The 20,436-nt window shown below is 34.1% G+C and overlaps 1 protein-coding gene across 3 annotated transcripts in view; it reads right to left on the reverse strand.

Annotated features, from left to right (window-relative positions):
- Positions 1-790: 790 nt before the first annotated feature.
- Positions 791-20,436, reverse strand: part of LOC127868593 (SEC14-like protein 5) — a 38,291-nt gene continuing 18,645 nt past the window's right edge. For 2 of the 3 annotated variants that reach the window (XM_052410462.1, XM_052410464.1), the window contains exons 7-15: positions 19,724-19,913; positions 19,430-19,518; positions 17,709-17,779; positions 17,185-17,202; positions 8,155-8,461; positions 6,540-6,680; positions 5,748-5,990; positions 5,241-5,386; positions 791-4,880 (exon numbers count right to left, since the gene is read on the reverse strand). In XM_052410462.1, coding sequence (XP_052266422.1) covers positions 4,787-4,880; positions 5,241-5,386; positions 5,748-5,990; positions 6,540-6,680; positions 8,155-8,461; positions 17,185-17,202; positions 17,709-17,779; positions 19,430-19,518; positions 19,724-19,913 — 1,299 coding nt within the window. In that variant the 3' untranslated portion in view covers positions 791-4,786. The remainder of the gene's footprint in view (positions 4,881-5,240; positions 5,387-5,747; positions 5,991-6,539; positions 6,681-8,154; positions 8,462-17,184; positions 17,203-17,708; positions 17,780-19,429; positions 19,519-19,723; positions 19,914-20,436) is intronic. The other variant, XM_052410463.1, reaches the window with a different exon arrangement.

Raw genomic sequence — 20,436 nt, forward strand, 5'->3', positions numbered from 1 at the left:
TTTGGCCAGAATGTTTGTCTTGATGAAATCTGGGTTGGGATTGTATTTGGGTCACCTGGGGTAAAAAACTGGGTCAAATCATAGAAAAACCTTGTGTAGACAATAGAGGTCACAGTTTTCATCCAATCTTCATGAAATTTGGTCAGAATGTTTATCTTGATGAAAACTGGGTTGGGATTGTATTTGGTTAATCAGGTGAGCGATTTAGGGCCATCATGTTAATTATTTAGTCATTCCTTTACTCTGCGTCAAGGGATTCTGCATTTTATTGTCTGCAAACCCATCACAGGTACAAATGAGTTTAACAAAATAATTGACAAATCGCACAACCCTATACTTATACCTTTTCTTTTAGTTCTACACCCATCCATAAACAAAATTTATTTTGCGGGTGATAAAAATTCTATGAATTTGCTTGTTGATTGAACTTCTGCTATATTTTTAAAGCGATTTACTTCAAATGTGTTATCACCATAAAGTACAGATGTGCAAGACAAATTTCCCATGCAGTTATCCACTTATTCTCGAGTTATGTGCACTTGATGTATTGCCAGTGACAAGAGGTGCAAGGTTACTAGTCTTTACAAAGCTCTAGTTTTTATGAATGTTGCGTTCACTTTTTAATATCTTTGTCAAATGGTTACATCTTTAAAGTTGCTGATGCCGTCGGTGCTAATAAGTTTGCATAGAGAGGTTAGAGTAAAGAATGTTTTTATAGAGCTTGATCACTTACATTAAAATTACGTAAACCTTAAACTACAATCTAAAGAGAGCTACAACAGAGAATCAATAATGGTTAGGTTCCTTTATTGGTTCAACAATAACTTGTTAAAATGACAAGGTGTGTTATACTTGACAAGCACATGAGACACGCATAAAAAGATATCAACAGGTAATCACAAGTATTTGGAAAAAAAAGATTGTGATAATATGTTAATAGATGTTGATGAGCACTATGTCTGTTTGGTATAATTATATTACTAATTTATAATATAATTAATATCATTGGCATATTTTTCGGTTTAAGTACATACATGTAAATGCCCACTGCGGCCTTGGCGGACATCCTCGGAGAGCAATATTTACTCCTATATATAATCCTCAACTGCCTTTGATATTAATGTAAGACAGGAATTCAGAGAACTGGTAAAATGATCAACAATATCTCAGCAATTAAATAATGTATCTTTAAAAATATGATAATTTTAGCACACCTGTACACGTGTCTAAAATGGGATAAAATTCCATGTATAAAACTAAAACATCATCAAAATAATCATTACATGGCTTAGGTCATTCACACATCAGTTGGATCATTCACATAACATCAGTAAAATAATCATTACATAAGTTGGAGCATTCATACATCAATCATTAAAATCCCAACAAACGCAACAGAATTCAAAAAAAGAAAAAATCATTTTACAAAATAAGTCCAATACTTATTTGCATTCATCAAAATATGTGTGATGATCATATATTGCCCTCATAAATGTATTTGTGCTCTTAATAAAGAACAGGAAAACCATTCAAATACATTGAAGTTATAGAATAAACGTATGGAAGACGAGTGCTGGGCTATCAAATTCCAGTCTGACTATGATAACTAAAAACATCAACTATTTGGTTCCAAACGACTAGGTTATACACATGTTCAACATCACAATACATGAAAATTCTCATTCAGTGAACTATCAAGAGTATGCAGGAAAACCTACACTTATCCAACTATATCACACTGCTCGATATGTGATCCAAAAACATCGCAGCATAACTTGTTAGGCTGTAATGATTCATGGTAAACCAAGTACGGCTTATGGTTACTTGTACCGTTTACCAATTTAATGTTTGCAAAATATTGCCCCCTTTACATCTACAATAAATAGGTGTGTCATTGCACAAAAATTAAGCAATAATGTATTCCAGATGTTATGGCTAAAACAATATATAATTTTGAACAAGATTATTTTCCGTAACAAATTTACTAGATCAATTACTAAATTTTTTTGTAGATTACCTGGTTGGTTGAATGTTTACTTTACACAAACATTTTTTACATGGTTGCATTTAGCTAGGTTTATTTTAAATGATGTAAGCAAAGCATGCCTTAAAAAGAAAATTAACATTTAAAGAGTATATGAATGTTATTAGCAAAATAAATCGACATCCATGGATTCTGGGCTACTTTTTGTATGGAATTACATATCAACATTTAATGCCAATTTCCGTTAGCAAAGCAATATCACATGAACTTATGATTTGTCTGTCAAAACATTAAAATATCAATAGCTACTTGCATGGAATCAGGTAATTAAACCATAGTGTAGCAGAAAAAAACACATTTAATGCAAATATCAGTTTGATGCAACTTTTACCGAGTAAACATTACACAGAGCAATGTGGCAGACTTAGCATATTTTTTTTATTTAGGCATAAATTTGATAAATTAATGGTCATGCTTCATGTTAAAGCATTTTCAGTGTAAAAATAGTGGTACATATGAATGTGCAGCTTGCAACACTTATGGCATGAATTAATATCAGAACAGCGCCACAGTAAAATAACACAAACATATATGCAGTTGGTATATATACCTAAGAGTAGAACATTGTATACAAAAGAAATGTGTCAAGTAATTTGTTAAAATACAAGAAGTTCTGTTTATAATCCGCTAAATGGCCAAAGGAGTGAAAACATGCAAAAGGAAAATTGCTTTTCGCATTTACAACATATGAATTAAAAAAAAAACATGCTAAACTATACATGTAAAAAATACTGGCTCATTGTATGTCTGAAGCAGTGAAATCAGCACTGCATCTCTGATGTGCAGTAGGAAAATTACTTATCTTTCTCAAGATCATTCATCCTCTTAATATTTGATATTAATGTTCTGCTTCAATGATCACACTATTTAACAAGAATCCTAGTGGAGGGTATCACAAATGACGACTACATATACCTCACAAGACTCTCAATGTTTCACCTATTTACAATATGTTCAATCTTTCAGAACTTTTAAAATCATATATAAAAAATAAAATTTAAAATCATTCACAAAATGTTATTGTATGTTCTTTCCAAAGATAAACTATCAGGAAACTTAAATGTTTACAGCTTAGGTCAATGATCAACAAGATCAATCAACAATACAAATGTGTTTACAATAAACTTAACATTTCAGAAGAGTTTTATCTTTCAAATGTCTATTCGATTTTTCTAAAGAAAGTTTTATCTTTGATAATATAACAATTTAGCACAAACTTTGCACACACTTTAACACAAAGCAACACAAAGATTCCCTGTATCTTTATCATGGACAAAAAAAAATACGTGTATCATGAACAAGCACACTTCAAATACCCTTCTTTCAATAAAGCTCTTGAATTATCATAAGATACATAAACTTTTTGTAACATTCTGTAGGCATATAAGTATAAAATAACAACTTCACAAAGAACATAAGATGCTGTTTAATGCATAAATATAATTGTGTATCTAAGTTCCACAAAAAACTGGCTGGAAATTAAATACCTAAAATAGTATCTCAACATAGTTTTTGTCTTTACTGCCATTTATTTTAAAGTTCAAGCTGATATTAACCACAGTTTATATTATCGTTACATTTTTGGATTGCAATGATAAACAAAACAAGATATTTGAGAATGCATAAATCACATAAAAGAAACTCTTTAGTTCTTTAGATGCTGTAAATAACATGGATTATAATAAGTATATATGCATGTACACCAATAAGCATTCATTTCTGACAGAGCTATTTAAACATGAGTACCCTATACCCTATAATGAGTAACTTTGTAAAAGGTTGCTAGGACGAGACATAAAACTTCATCAAATGGGTTGGGGTGTTGAAGTGTGATGGTTGTGGATGGGGTGTTAGCATTAGTGTGACAATGAATGAGGTATACATGGCACAACAACACTCAATGTTTCTCAGATATCTTGATTACAACTTTTATCCGATGATTATCAATGTATACTAAAAAGAATCAACAAGTTTGAATAAAGCTCGACTGTAGTAATAGAAATAGAGTTCATGTTACAACAAAATCTCACAAAAATACCATTTCTTCGTCAATTATATAAATTAAGAGTTGAAATAAAAATGTCAGTATCTGATCAGTTATTATTTTAATTTCAAACACCAGTTAATAGAAAATGTTATTTTTTATGCATTTGTTTCTGTTTAATAATAAACAATGGCACACAAAAGTAAACATATCAGTTGTTTTTTTGTGAGATCGTATTAGTTACTGGATCAAACTGGTTAATACCACTTTTATTAAATGCATTTCTCAAAACAGATAGTGCACAAAATTAACTAACTTGAAGAAAATTTAGTGGTGTGATGTTTAGTTAATGTAGTATCGCATGTAAAAAAAAGTATGGAGTATTTAACTTATTGTAGTAAGCATAACTTGAAATAGTTAAGTGTTTAGCGACCCATATTTTATTTGCCATTCTTCTTAGGTATAAATGAAAAGCATAATTTGTTTATATATAATTCTCATTTTTTGAGTAACAACAACAATTGCTTACTGCATATACATTTGTTCTGTCTATTTCATTTGCATACAAACTACACTGTAACATGTTGCAATTACAATCTACAAAGCAGCCAATGTTTATTTTAAATTGCTTAATTTCCTTGAACGTACTCATTAATGCCATAAAGTAGCTACAATGACACAAATGGTTTTGATTCTGTGACCTTTGGACTAGAGGTAAGATTCTGTCAAGAACAGTTAGTAGACTGGTGTCCTGCTAATCAGTGTTTCCGCATAGACTGGCCGCTCTGTGATGTTCCAATACTGAGGGAGGAGAAGCCACTGGTACTGGACTGAAGGCTTGACATGGAGCCCCTGAAACCAGATATGCATGGATTTCTTTTCAGAATCCTTATCCTGACAGGCAAGTGTTCTAGAGGATGTGAATACATTTTTTTCTTTTAAGTTTTAGTTCGGGAGAAAATAATACACAAAATACCCTCATGATATACATTTTGGAGAAGATTAAGAAAATATTGAGATGTAAAGTCAACTTTGCATGGTTAAAATAGAACATTTACTAGGAGAAGATGTCTGATGTCTGAATTTTCATCCGCGCCTTTAATTGGGCTTCTGTTAATAGAGATTAAAGCATCTGCAAAAAACTGATAACATAAGACTGACAACATAACATTAACCATGAATGCCTTTGACTAAAACATATGATGGTTGTACCTAAACACTTCTGAGGGCAGCAGCTCCGTGTAGTACATGACCTTTGACTTGTGGGTGGAGAGAGAGAACTCAAAGGATGCCTTCGAAGAATCAAAGTGCTTCCACTGCAGAATGTAGCTACCTGGGGTGCTGGCAACATGGGACCCCTGGTGACAGACAAGATGGGTGATCATGTGACATCATTGTACTATAAATGACCATGTGAAGCTGTAGTAACAAACAACAACAAGCAAATTTGTTGAATCGATATCCCCAGCCAAATACATTTTGTTTATGGATGGCTGTAGAACTAAAAGAAAAGGTATAAGTGAATGGTTGTGTCTGATAATTTAGAACAATGACATCAGGACATTTTAAGAATCCAATTTAGTATGGTAGAATCCTTACCAAATAAGGCATATTTAATCAAAATGTGTGAATGAACAAATCTTGACCCAAATGTACATATATGTAGCCCTGGTACAATTGGACAAATGGCAGAGTATCCTTGTTGAGAGATCTGCATACTTGCACACTGTCGCCGTCCCTACATATATGTGGAGGTTCCACTATACTGAGGTCTGGTCCCACCTGCATGCTTTTGTCTATGTACTGGGTGCTCACAACCTGGCCCCCCACATGGTGAGGGTGCTCATAAGTCTCCTTGTTGAGTACGCTCTTGCAGCGGAACACTGTGAATGTTACGTCCCCTTTCAGGATGTCAAAATCCCAGGTTATTACACAGCCACGCTGTGGTACATTCATAAGGACCTGAAAATGGAGATGATGTGGAGTATATAAGTGAAAAGCTTTAATTATATATGAATACATCTATGAATTGTTTATGCGTTAAGGAATGAGTTATCTTATAGAACAAATAGGAATCAAATAGTCAAACAACAATTAGTCAACAATTTTTATTTTTAATAGTAACATCATGCATGATATACAATATTTTTGCCCAATCTTTTAATATCAAGATATATGTAACGATTATTGCCTAATCCTTGAATATCAAGATATATGTATTAACAAGACTAGTAGGGGACAATAAGCTTAATACTCTTAGTAACATTTAGTTGACCTTCTCCGCAATACGAAAAACACTCAAATGAAACCTTTTTCTAACAAATGAGGTTGCTCTGGAAAAAATTGGTTGAATGATGTGCATCAACTGTCTTTCCAGATTAAAGTTTGCAGTCTGCACAAGCTACACAAGGGATGACACTTTCCGAATAAACTTCATTTTTCTAAGAAGAGACTTTCTTTAAACATAAAATAACATAAAAGCAGAAAGAGTTTTCATGATTTCTACCTCACCTCATTGGGGTAATCCTTGATAACGAAGGTGGTGGTGTAAGGGCTGTTGCTGACGGTGAGAGGGGGCTCGTCAGGGGACCAGTCTGTGAACTCCTCCTTGTATAGGGACTTGGGCACCATGGCACCCTCTGGTACATCACACTGCGAGTGGGGGAGGGAAGGTTTAGTCACATATGTGCCTACCTCAACATTTAAATACAATACTATTTTATTTGAATTTAGCATTAATAATTCCTATTAAACTATAACATACTTTTATAATAAATTTTTACACATTCTTTAAAAAACAATCTTAGTATATAACTACCTTATGCATTTAAAAAGCTTGAATCAATGGCAAGGGTGTCAAAAAAACAGTCACTCGCTTGACATGGAAACTTGTTTTGCAAGTAACATATTCAAATACTCTGCTGATCAGCAAGCCTATGTTGATATCAGTACACACTTTGATATAATGACAGGAGCTTGTCTGGTCACGTAATTAGCCTACATAGCTGTCTGAGACTACCGGTATATAAAGCAATGATCATACTGTGCATAACAGTAACAAGTCAACTTGCTTGATAATATTTAAATGAAACCATTGACTTTCCTTCAAATATTCAACATAGCTTAATATTTTAATTTTATTTTGATAAACAAGTCTTGCTCTGGGTGAATGCAACAATCATTAATTGGAAATCAGACACAAAAAGGAAACAAAAAGACCCAACAAAACACACATAAGGACATACAAAAGATAGCAATAAGTAAACAAAAACTGGTTTGTTGTCATGTTTGCATGCAATTGAAGTTTTTTTTAAATACCAATTTGCTGATAAAATTAAAACTCTAGCATCAGCCAAATAAAAAAAGATTTATAATTGCATATAATTGATAGACATTGTCAAATATTTTGCTACCGGTATTTAAAGCCAACTTATATTGGATTGGTTTATTTTTTAAGTAATCAGTTGCAAATATATACATAACCACAAAGTAAAAAGTGGTGTCCTGTTTTTGTCAGCTGTTGTACTCCAGAATAAATGTCATCTACAGATAAATTGACAGTAATGTAACAAATCATAATTGAACAAGACTATTGCCAAGCAATATAGTCCCCTACCGGCTCAGCCATTGTCAAAAATTCCCCCATTGTCAGATTTTTTTTTATTCGTTGCCATAGCAACCAGAATTTTTGACGTAGGAACAAAATGAAATGACGTGCATAATGTCCATATTGCCATCTATCCATGTTTCAAGTTTCATGAAAAATATTAAGAACTTTTAAAGTTATCGCAGGATCCAGAAAACAACCATTTTCAGAAGTATTTCTAGTCTATTTGTTGCCATAGCAACCAGAATTTTTGACGTAGGAACGAAATGAAATGACGTGCATAATGTCCATATTGACATCTATCCATTTTTCTAGTTTCATGAAAAAATATTAAGAACTTTAAAAGTTATCGCAGGATCCAGAAAAGTGTGACTGACAGACAGACAGACAGACAGACAGACAGACAGACAGACAGACAGACAGACAGACAGAGCGCAAACCATAAGTCCCCTCCGGTGAAACCAGTAGGGGACAAAAACAATAAAGAAAAATTGACTACAAATGCCCTTATTTACTTACATAGCATTCGCCGCCCAGGAAGTCTGGTATATATTTCTTATCAATGAAGTCCACAAGGCCACCAGGGCCCTGGTAGTCATTTCCTCCATAGATCATGAACTTCTTGCTTGTGTTCTCATCAATGAATGGACTGACCAGCGTCCACAGGACCGGGAACACACGTGGGGCCCGCACAATTAGCAGGCGCCCCATGGTCTCTGGGTAGTTGGCCTCCACTATCTCTATGATACGCAGTAGAGCACGAATACCCGGCCGCCATAAGTGTCGCATGCTGAGTCCTTCCAGATCAACAATGCAGGTGCATGCACTGGAACAATAATACAGGTAGAATTCTGTAGACCATGGAAGAATATGATTTATTAAATGTATTTAGTGATTATCATAAACAGATAACTTTATTGTAAACATGAGAACTTAAATTCTTTTGCAACTAAGGGACTTCAATTTTAAAAGTACCATAGAATATGAACTTCTTCTGGATTTTAGTATAACTTATCTGTAGTACAAATCTGTCAAAAAGAACCTACATCAAAGCGTTTGCAGAAGTAACTATAGGTTTATGAATATGGTTGTGTTATCCAAATATAATACACGTCTAGATAGACAATTATGATACGCATACATTTAAGGATGGTCATGTTTTTATGTTGTTTTTGCCAAAACAATACACCACAGCACCATTTCAACTAACTAAATGAACACCCATCACACTAGTTCTGTTATCTGCAGTCTACCTTTCACAATCACCAGGCCATCATATCTTACACCCAAGTCTACCTTTCACAATCATCAGGCCATCATATCTTACACCCAAGTCTACCTTTCACAATCATCAGGCCATCATATCTTACACTCAAGGCTACCTTTCACAATCATCAGGCCATCATATCTTACACCCAAGTCTACCTTTAACGATAATCAGGCCATCATATCTTACACCCAAGTCTACCTTTCACAATCATCAGACCATCATATCTTACACCCAAGTCTACCTTTCACAATAATCAGGCCATCATATCTTACACCCAAGTCTACCTTTCACAATTATCAGGCCATCATATCTTACACCCAAGTCTACCTTTCACAATCATCAGGCCATCATATCTTACACTCAAGGCTACCTTTCACAATTATCAGGCCATCATATCTTACACCCAAGTCTACCTTTCACAATCATCAGGCCATCATATCTTACACTCAAGGCTACCTTTCACAATTATCAGGCCATCATATCTTACACTCAAGGCTACCTTTCACAATCATCAGGCCATCATATCTTACACCCAAGTCTACCTTTCACAATCATCAGGCCATCATATTTTACATCCAAGTCTACCTTTCACAATCATCAGGCCATCATATCTTACACCCAAGTCTACCTTTCACAATCATCAGACCATCATATCTTACACTCAAGGCTACCTTTCACAATCATCAGGCCATCATATCTTACACCCAAGTCTACCTTTCACAATCATCAGACCATCATATCTTACACTCAAGGCTACCTTTCACAATCATCAGACCATCATATCTTACACCCAAGTCGACCTGTCACATTAATCAGGCCACCATATCTTTATCCGAAGTCTACCTTTCAAAATCATCAGGATATCATACTTTACACCCAAGTCTACCTTTCAAAATCATAAGGCCACCATATCTGACATCCAAACAAACATGCATTAAATTGGCTGCCATCAACATAAACGCCACTTAGTTATATACTATTTCTATTAGTACCACACGTATAAACAAGACTATTGCCAAGCAATAGAAGTCCCCTACTGCCTCCACCATTGTCAGAAATTCCACCATTTTCTGATTTTTTTATATATATTTGTTGCCATAGCAACCAGAATTTTTGACATAGGAACAAAATGAAATGACGTGCATAATGTCCATATTGCCATCTATCCATGTTTCAAGTTTCATGAAAAAATAATAAGAACTTTAAAAGTTATCGCAGGATCAAGAAAACCACCATTTTCAGTAGTATTTCTAGTCTATTTGTTGCCATAGCAACCAGAATTGTTGAAGTAGGAACGAAATGAAATGACGTGCATAATGTCCATATTGCAATCTATCCATGTTTGAAGTTTCGTGAAAAAATATTAAGAACTTTAAAAGTTATTGCAGGATCCAGAAAAGTGTGACAGACTGACTGACAGACGGAGCAAAAACCATAAGTCCCCTCCGGTGAAACCGGTAGGGGACTAATAACTGGTTATCTATACAATTTATAATATCTACACTTAAACTGGCAAACAGTGTAATCAGTTTATGATATCCATTTAAAGAGTAAATTGCTGTTTGTCATCAAAGTAAAATAGCATGATAACAGATTAATAACATAATACAATTATTCATTTGAGACATATTAGGGTACAGTGTATGTTATATTAAAATATAATTATTTATGTGACCTGTCTTGCAAATGTTCCTCCAAATGACATTTAAATGATTGCAATCAAACACTTGTACAAGTTTTTAAAAGCTAGTACATGTTTTTGTCCCTCAAAAAAACAAAGTCTTCTGATGTCATGACATATACCCTGTTGTAAACAAAGAGAGGATAACCAGTGTCTTATCAATAAAAAGCACATACATAGCTGATGACACAAGGTATAGAAAGTTGATGTTTATTTTCATATTATTTCTGTATTTACACAGACATTAACCAATCATATTTCAAAAGATAAGGGACAATTGTTTCATTAATAACCAAATTGTATTGTTTTCAGCTGACATTGACAATCCTATAGGATGAAACAATAAAATAGTTTATTTTTATGACTCGGACGTTAATGGTATTAGTAACAGAAGCAGTTTTTCTGACGTATACAAACTAACAATTGTAATAAGATTGAGTATAAACTAGTTTTATACCACAAGTACTATACCCCAACAGGAAAATTGTAATTTAAACCAATAATTAGTCTCCACACTGGAAGAACTAGAAGACTTATTCCATTTCTGACAGCACCCAAACTTAATTATGTGGAAAAAAAGTTTTTTTCTTACTATGCAATGTATAATTTAAAGGACTCAAGAGTTCACATAATTTCTTAGTTTTGAAAAATGTTATTAACTTAATTGAACGTCTTGCTCAGGTGAGCTTAAAGTAACAAAATTTATTAGTTCTTTAAGTTAAGAATCAATTGTACACAATAGAAAGTTTGAAATGTCAGTGACATTAAGAACTTTAAAGTAATCAATTTTTATGATTATTTCTTTTTAATGAGTTTCACTTAATCATAGCAAAAGGTAATACATATCAATTAAGTCATAACTTGTTTGCTTCATCTATTTATTGATACCATGATTGTATCCTGGATCCATTTTCATCGAATTGTGCTCAAACAAATGTGATGTAAAAAATGTTATAAAAATAACTATTTATAATGTATTATGAATGTAATTCAAAAGAAGCCATAAACAATAAACATTTTATTGAAAAAAAGTTCACAAAAATGATGTGAAATTACTCCATTAATGATATGAAAGTTATCTAACTCTTTATTTAAATTGTTACTTTTATATTTGAATGGAAAGTTTGATAAGTAAAAATATGTATCAATCATGAAAGCACTAGCACATTGTCATAATGGTCACCCTGAGACAAGGCTTGAAAATATCGTAAATACATGTAGTTAGCAAACTGCAACATGAACGATACAATCCAAATCTGCACATTCTTGACTACAGAAAACTTTAAAAACCTCTTTTCAGATAAATATGTCATTGGGACAAACATTTGCAAGGCTGGTCATCATTTACTCATGCTGAAAAAGCTTTTGATCACTGTGAGAAAATTGAACACTTAGCATCAATCATGCATTTTGATTTTCTTTGTCTCTTTTCAATATACATTTAGTTCTGTTTGATATAAGCAAATGTTGTGTGTACAAAATTGGTGGGCTCAATACTGGGGAAATAATAACTCACTCTTCAGCCAATGAATTGTTTCTGCATAAAACTACATGTAGCACAATCCTGTAGTCAAGCACATGCGTGTGTTATTGACACCACAACATTAAAAGTACACGCTTTTTTTCAACAATCTAAATTAAAGTATATGCCTGTTTTTTGAAAGTACTATGATGAAATAATTATAAAATTTGGAGAAAGATAACAAATAGGCATAATAAACTGACAGAGAAAATATTTGTTACACTAAGTAGAAACATTTGAGTCAGCATAAAGTCTTCAATAACAAGAGGGCCATGGGCCCTAAGGCGCTCACCTGAGACCCAAAGGAACTAAACTATTCTGGGAAGGTGGAGTTCAAAATAAAAGTACTTCATACAGACAGGCGTACATGCTTAACTTGCGCTTTATAGTTCGATAATTTAGTGTAATATCTTCAAAAGAGGACGAATGCTGAGCAGACAGGCGGTAGTACAGACTTAGTGTGCTCTATTATTAAAATACGTTTTCACTGTTTTTGCATTCACAGTTATTTAGAACAATGATACTCTGATTTTCAATTAATACTGCATTTCACATATCATACATGTAGGCCTACATGACTTTTGTATATCAATCTGTATTTATGATTTAAAATGAAATTTCATACTTCATTTAAGAGTTAATTTTTGTTAATTATTCACATTTGTAAGTGTTGTTTGTAAACAATTCCTCTACGCTTCTACTCTTTATTTACAACCAATGCAAAACTAAAATGCATTTTAATTGTGAAATTTATTCTCAAATACAAGCTGCATTTAATATCATAAGTATCGCAAATAGTTGGTTTTAAGTACATTTTCCCTATCTCTTTAATTCTTGAACAAAGTATATCTGTGATATGATATGTGTACATGTAGACACGATAGTTTTTTGTCAATAAATGTTTAACAGTAAAGTTGGAGAATATTTCAATCTATTTTATTGATCAATGTAATTGAATTTTGACAACAGTTGTTGCCTAAGCTGTAAGGATATTTTTACGTACATATCTTTACTTTTTCTTCTTGATATTCATAATATACACTGGGACTTTGTGATAGTTATAAGTTAAATAATAGCCATATTGAGTAAGTTCAATCAGGCATCACTGTACTTAAAGCTAAGATATATGAAATATCACGCCCATTAAATTTATATATATTGTATAAACCTTTCTTGGAAATATATAAGTACATAATTTTGCTATTTCAAGAGCTTGCTTCAATGTTGTAATTTGTTCTTTTTATGCAGTCAGCATGCTGATTTTTATATGAAAATAAATGCCAGACAGATGTATTTATGTGTTTATCTCTATATTGATACCACTGTATAGCAATTGCTGTTCCATGCTGTTCACTGCAAAGGGCTGTAAACAAGGGGTTAGGCATCAAGCAACTGTCAGAAATATTGAGGTACCTGCTGTGGCTAATGGTTATTTCATTGGTCTGTGGTCATTAAATTGCATGCAACAAAATGTGTGAAAAGTGGCCAGAACAGGAATTTGGGGCCTGACTCTAAACTGTTATATACAGTTGTTTCTCCCCTAAGTATTTTTCTGTGAAATCAATATTACTACTTAAAATTTTGAGATTATTTAATAAGGGTTTTCAGATGGCAAAAATATGTTTGTTGCACTTCATCCCCAACCAATCATAAACATAAGATTATCCTCTTCAGAAAGGAACAAAAATAAATAAATTATTTTTTGGCAATTTAACTGTATATCTTATCGGCAGAATTAATATTCACATGACTGCATGGAGATCATGAATATCATAATATGCATAAATTTCATTCAACGTGTAAATCGGTAATTTCATAGTAGAGTGTAAACAAGGTTACACTATAATTAGCCATTTAAAGCCATGTTTTTCAACAGACCGCAACCATAACGGAACTCGGCATTGATATCATAACAAGATATCCATAAAACCAATGTTTTGACCAAGTTTCATGATGATTGGACAAAAAAATGTGACTTCTAGAGTGTTCACAAGCTTTTTTTACTATAAAAATATAAAGAAAAAGAACCCCCCCCCCTGGCGGCCATGTTTTTTTACCAACAGAACCATTTTCAAACTCAACCATCATATCAAGGAAACAAATGTTCTGACCAAATTTCATGAAGATTGGGCAAAAAATGTGTCTTCTAGACAGTTCACATTTTTTCCACTATATACATATAGAGAAAACTGCCACAACCCCTGGCGGCCATGTTTTTCCACCTATCATGACCATTTTCGAACTCATCTGAGATATCTATAAAATCGATGTTTAGACAAAATTTCATGATGAATAGATCAAAACAATGTGTATTCTAGAGTGTTCACAAGCTTTTTTTACTATATAAATATAAGGAAAATGACCCCCCCCATGGCGGCCATGTTTTTTTACCAACCGAACCATTTTCGAACTCAACCGTCGTATCCAGTAAACATATGTTCTGACCAAATTTCATGACGATTGGAACAAAAATGTGACTTATAGAGTGTTTACATGTTTTCACTATACACATATAGAGAAAACTGCCCCGCCCCCTGGCTGCCATGTTTTTTTCACCGATCTGGACCATTTTCAAACTCATCCAAGATTTTAATGAAACCAATCTTTTGACCAAGTTTCATGATGATTGGGCAAAAATTGTGACTTCTAGAGTGCAGGGGTGTCAATTGTCCCAAATTTGAAATCCGGAAAATTAAATTAAGCCCCCCGAGCCCTAGCTTATTGTTCTTTTTTTATAGTCTTTCTAGGTGCAATTTCTGGTGAGTACAATGCGAAATATTATAAACCAAACCATCTGTAACACTGCAGGTGTATTTGTCATTCTAAACAAATGATATTAAGAACTTCGAAATTAAATTAAAATCGACAAACCAGCGTATCCGAAAACAAATGTCCGAAAACATGTTGTGATACATCAAATGAAATAAAATATGCATATCGTTTGACTGCAGAAAATGAAAACCAGTAACCAGTTACCTAGCAAATACGCAGTCAATATATAATTTGATTTACATATTGTTTTAAAATATGATATTGCAGTGCTTTACTTAGCCAGTTACTGCTCATGTCAGTGCCAGCCGCTTACCAATCAGAAATCAATAAAACAAATCAGTACCAAGCGCAACTGTACGGAATGCCGACGATGCTATAACAATATTCGTTCTGAAATGATCCCGCACTAAAAGAATTTTGTACCTACCCCTATCGGCCTTAAACAAACTCATCGGATTTAAATTCACCTCAAAATCAACCCTGGACGGCTCAAATCCGGATTTCCGGAATAATCCGGAAAATTGACACCCCTGAGAGTGTTCACAAGGTTTATCTATAGCCATATAAGGAATACTGCACCGCCCCCTGGCGGCCATGTTTTTTCAACAGACCGGAACAATTTTTTAGCTCAACCAACATATCATTAAGACAAACATTTTGACAAAGTTACATGAAGATTGAGCATCAAATGTGACTTCTACAGTGTTCACAAGGTTTTTCTTTTTTTTGAACTAGTGACTTAGTTTTGGACCCAGCATGACCCAATTTATTACTCAGTCGAGGTATCATTAGGACAAATGTTCTGACCAAGTTTCATGAAGATCACACAAGAAATGTGGCCTATAGAGTGTTCACAAGGCAAAATGTTGATGACGCACGCACAACGTACGCATGACAGATGACGGACAAAAGGCGATCCCAAAAGCTCACCATGAGCACGTTTTGCTCCGGTGAGCTAAAAACAAACTTGAAATGTGTCACAGACACTGATGCCTCCACACAGCATGTTTCCATAGAGACAAATCCACTTTAGTCACAAACAAGCTGTTAATGGCCAGATATGACTTTTTACCTCTTATTTTGACCTTGACCTTTGAGGCAATGCACATGGAGATTCAGGAGATAAACTCAGATACTTAGTCATCTCATGATAGTTATTTTTATATTGCATCATGAATGACAAAGTTACAGCCTGGACAAGTAGTTTAATGGTTAACTTTGACCTTTAGGTGAGACCTTGACTTCTAAGTTCAGGAGATTGGTTTAACACGTTAAAGGCGGTCGCCTCATAGTGGTCATTAGTGATGAGCAGTTTTAAAATAAAATGATGACTGGTTACAGTCCAGACAAGCTACCGGTATTTTATGGCATCTTTGTCCTTATAACTCTAAGTAAGACCTCGACCTTTTAGAGAAGGTGATAATTGTTACATGCCACACTTCGTCTGATGATGGAGTGTTGTTTCTTTTGCAATACATGATAAAGTTATGATTGAGACAAGAATTTTCAAGCTGTTTATGACCAACTTTGACCTTGACCTTTTGTCTTATGATGGTTTACATTTTTGAGAATGTATCTTGAAAACCAACAATATATGGCAAAGTTATGACTGCAACACAAAACTCCTCACATGACTGGCAGACAAAGCGTCTGCTTCGTGATGGGTTCTTCAAAATTACAACATACAAGGGCCATAATTCTGCAAAAACTTGTTGCAGCCAAATTTTCTTTCTTAAAGATCATCTATATATTATGGCAAATCAACAGTGAAAGTTTGAGTGTGATCCTCCCAGAAACTAAAGAGGAGTTGATAACACACAATTGATGATACCAAACACTGAAAAAGGGCCATATGTCTGCCAAAATTCCTTTCTTAAAGATCATCTACACATTAAGGTAATTCCACTGTAAATTTTAAAGCAAGATAGCCCTAATAATTAAAGTCCCCTTTTGCGCCGCTTTGAAGCTATATATTTGACCTTGAAGGATGACCTTGACCTTGACCTTTCAACACTTAAAATGTGCAGCTCCATGAGATACATATGCATGCCAAATATCAAGTTGCTATCTTCAATATTGCAAAAGTTATTGCAAATGTTGGCGCAAACCAACCAACCAACAGACGGGGCAAAACAATAGTGGTGGGGGACATAAAAAGCTCTGGGACATAAACACGGGCACACAGAAGTGCAATGGGGCATAAGAATAAATTTGATAAATATGAGAACAGACAGTCAAGTCATAGTTGTACACATGATTAATGTCAATAAACTGGTGAAAATCCTGCTATTTCTGACAACTTACCCAACAGGTCCATCTGGCCTTAAAACGTGATAGATAGGCATTCAATACAGAAAGATCTCTTAAACTTTAAATTTCTCACTTAACAAGGGATAATTGATTTGTTAAATGCATACAGTGCAACCACACAGAATCAGTTCATATATAGTTTTTTAGTCAGTGTTTTGCAGAAAAGGTAGTAAGAAAATAAGTCATTACTTTATATATATGTAAGATGCATTTCGCTTTGTAAGAAACAAATAACCATTAAATTACAGTCAGAAATGGTCAAGACTGATGAGCACTGTACAGAACATCAAGGAATCTAGATAATTATATTGATACTAGTGGTATTGCTACAACAAACAGCCAAAAATTTAAGTTTTAAAAACAATATATATATTGACATGAAATCAATAATCATGAATATGTTGCAGATTAATATTTGAGTTAAAACACAACAAACAATAATTTCTGCCCATGGCTCTAAGCTGCAGTTAAGAATAATGATCAAACAACATAAAAAAAATAAATAATTCAGTTCATACGAGACAGGGTGTCCTCTTTGCTTGGTAGCTTCGCTTGCCCGTCTTAGCCCTTCTTCATTAACCCACAAAACCTGCATAAAAAAGATACATGTTTATTCAGGCAGGGTAACTGCTATTGTATACAAAATGACAAGAGGACTATGGGCCTTAAAGCACTCACCTGAAACCTTAAGGAACTATACTATTGTGAGAAGGTGGCCCTCAGAAGAATAAAAGTAGTATACGATACATAAATGTTTCATATCTATTCATATTTATGTACAACTTTCACAAAGATTGGGCAAAAAAATGAATTCTATAGAGTTAACAATGTTTTACTACAGTGATAAAGTACTCCACCCCTTGCAGCTGTTTTTCAACAGACCAGAACAATTTTGGAACTCAGTTGAGATATCAGTTCCGACAAAGTTTCATTAAGATCAGAATATGTGTAATAATGTTACTTCAAGAGTGTTAACAAGGTTTTGCTTTAGCCATATATGAAAAATTGCCCTACCCCTGGTGGCCATGTTTTTTCAATGTACCAGAACCATTTAAAATTCAGCTGAGATATTATTACAACAACTGTTCTGACAAATTTCATGAAGATTAGATTATAAAAGTGACTTCTAGAGTGTTAACATGGTTTTACCTATGCAATATAAGGAAACTGCCCCGCCCCTGCCAGCCTTATTTTCAACAGACCAGAACTCAGCTGAGATATCATAAAAACAAATGTTCTAACCAAGTGTTATGAAGATAGGGCAATAAATGTGACTTCTAGAGTGTTGACCCGGTTTTCTATAGCTGTATAAGGAAAACTAGGCAGCTCTGTTTTTCAACAGACCAGAAACATTTTGGACCTCAGGTAAGATATCATGAGAACGAACATTCTGACCAAGTTTATTTGGAAAACAAATATGACTTCTAGTGTCTTTTGGACAGACAAAATTGTACAATCATACTGTAGACAGACCTGTTTGACCCATTTGTACCTTCTTAAAAGAGAAAGAACATGGCATAGTACACCTTGAAATTAGTACTTTACTGATAGGCTTATTGATTGCTATGACCTTCAAGATATTTATTTCATTTCAAAGTCAAGTTATTAAAAGAGCTTTTTTAAACAGTGCCACTATATACATAAATTACATTTTTTAAAGATAAATACATATAACAAAATTTCTTTAGCATTTCTTAATAGATTTCAACATCATCATTTGTAAACAGCAGGAGATAACCTTGATGTGGTGAATTGCTGTTAAAAGAGCACTGCACAACTGGTGCCAACGCTCGGCTGCAGGTGCAGTTTTGAATAAATGAAAGCTTGTCAGAATTCTTTTTTTTTTAAAAGGTCACAATGATCTTGACCTTTGACCTAGTGACCCCAAAATGGGTGTGGCGTGTAGAACTCATCAAGGTGCATCAACATATGAAGTTTTAAAGTTGTAATGTGGAAGCACTTTGATTTTAGAGCCAATGTAAAGGTTTTAGCACGACGCCAGCAGACGGCTGACAACGAGCTGGCTATGACAATACCTCGGGTTTTCTTCGAAAACAGCCGAGCTCAAAATCAGATAAACAAATAAAGATGGACAGACAATCATTGCACAGGCAAATTTAGAAGACAGATAACTCTATGTAACAAATTGTATGCATTTTAAGAAAAAAAAAGCCAGCTGAGAAAAGCATTGCACTTCTGGAAACACCATATAAGTCTTATAAATGTTTGCGTATCTTACATGCTTGAGAAGGTTCTCCTCGCCCACTGCCTTCATGAGCCCCTTTACGTCCATCAGCCCTAATCTCAGAACATAGAGTGGTCGACCATCTGAAACAGAAAGATGGTTCACAATGGCAGAAAAACTATTACTAAAATGAGTTTTAATCATTAAACAGTTTTAAATGAACTTTATTTTTTAATCTTGATGGCATGCTTCTTGTACAAATCAAATTAAATCAATTTCACTTAAGCTGGTGACAACACTCATTACTTTGCAAGACTTTAAAGGTAATTAACTAAACTGAGTGCAAACCTTTATCTGAGAAGTGCCAGCCGCCCGTGTAGTACTTGGTAAGCACCTCAGGGGGCGTGTACGTGTGCAGCAGGTGGTCAATGTTGTGCAGCTTGCGCCAGGCCAGCGAGTGAACCAGCATCTCACGAGCCTTCTCAAAGTTGAAGTCTCGTGCTCTCAGGAACCGCAGGATATGAGCATCCTTTGGGATCTAGCATAGCCAGGAATTTATGATGAATAAATAGTCTACCTTGTGAAATAGGCATGACATTTGAAACAATTTTTCAGAGCTATCAAAGCAGGATATTAACAAGTCCTGATGAAAATGGGTCATGTGCACTGATGTATGGACACACACAAATCAAGTTAAATATATTCTACAGTGTACATGTATTAATAGACAAAAGATATAATTATTATTCAGCTAAAACTGGTTGGAGTCAAAGTTCACATCTAAGGATCATCTACACATTAAGGTCATTCATCTGTGAAGGTTTGAGCAATATTTGCCAAGAAGTTAAAAGAATTTAAACGCATTTTGCAAAGATATATTCCATAATGAACAAACAGACTAAGATCCATGATTCTTCCAAAACTTGTCACAGCCGGAATTCCTTTCTTTACAATCATGTTCCCAGTGATGTCATTCAACTGCATAAATTTAAGCAAGATCCGCCCAGTACATGTAGTTTTAAGTGGAGAAGAAGTTGATAGATAAGTGTCTGACATATGTG

Source organism: Dreissena polymorpha, chromosome 2, assembly GCF_020536995.1.
Source record: "Dreissena polymorpha isolate Duluth1 chromosome 2, UMN_Dpol_1.0, whole genome shotgun sequence".
NCBI classification, from domain to species: domain Eukaryota; kingdom Metazoa; phylum Mollusca; class Bivalvia; order Myida; family Dreissenidae; genus Dreissena; species Dreissena polymorpha.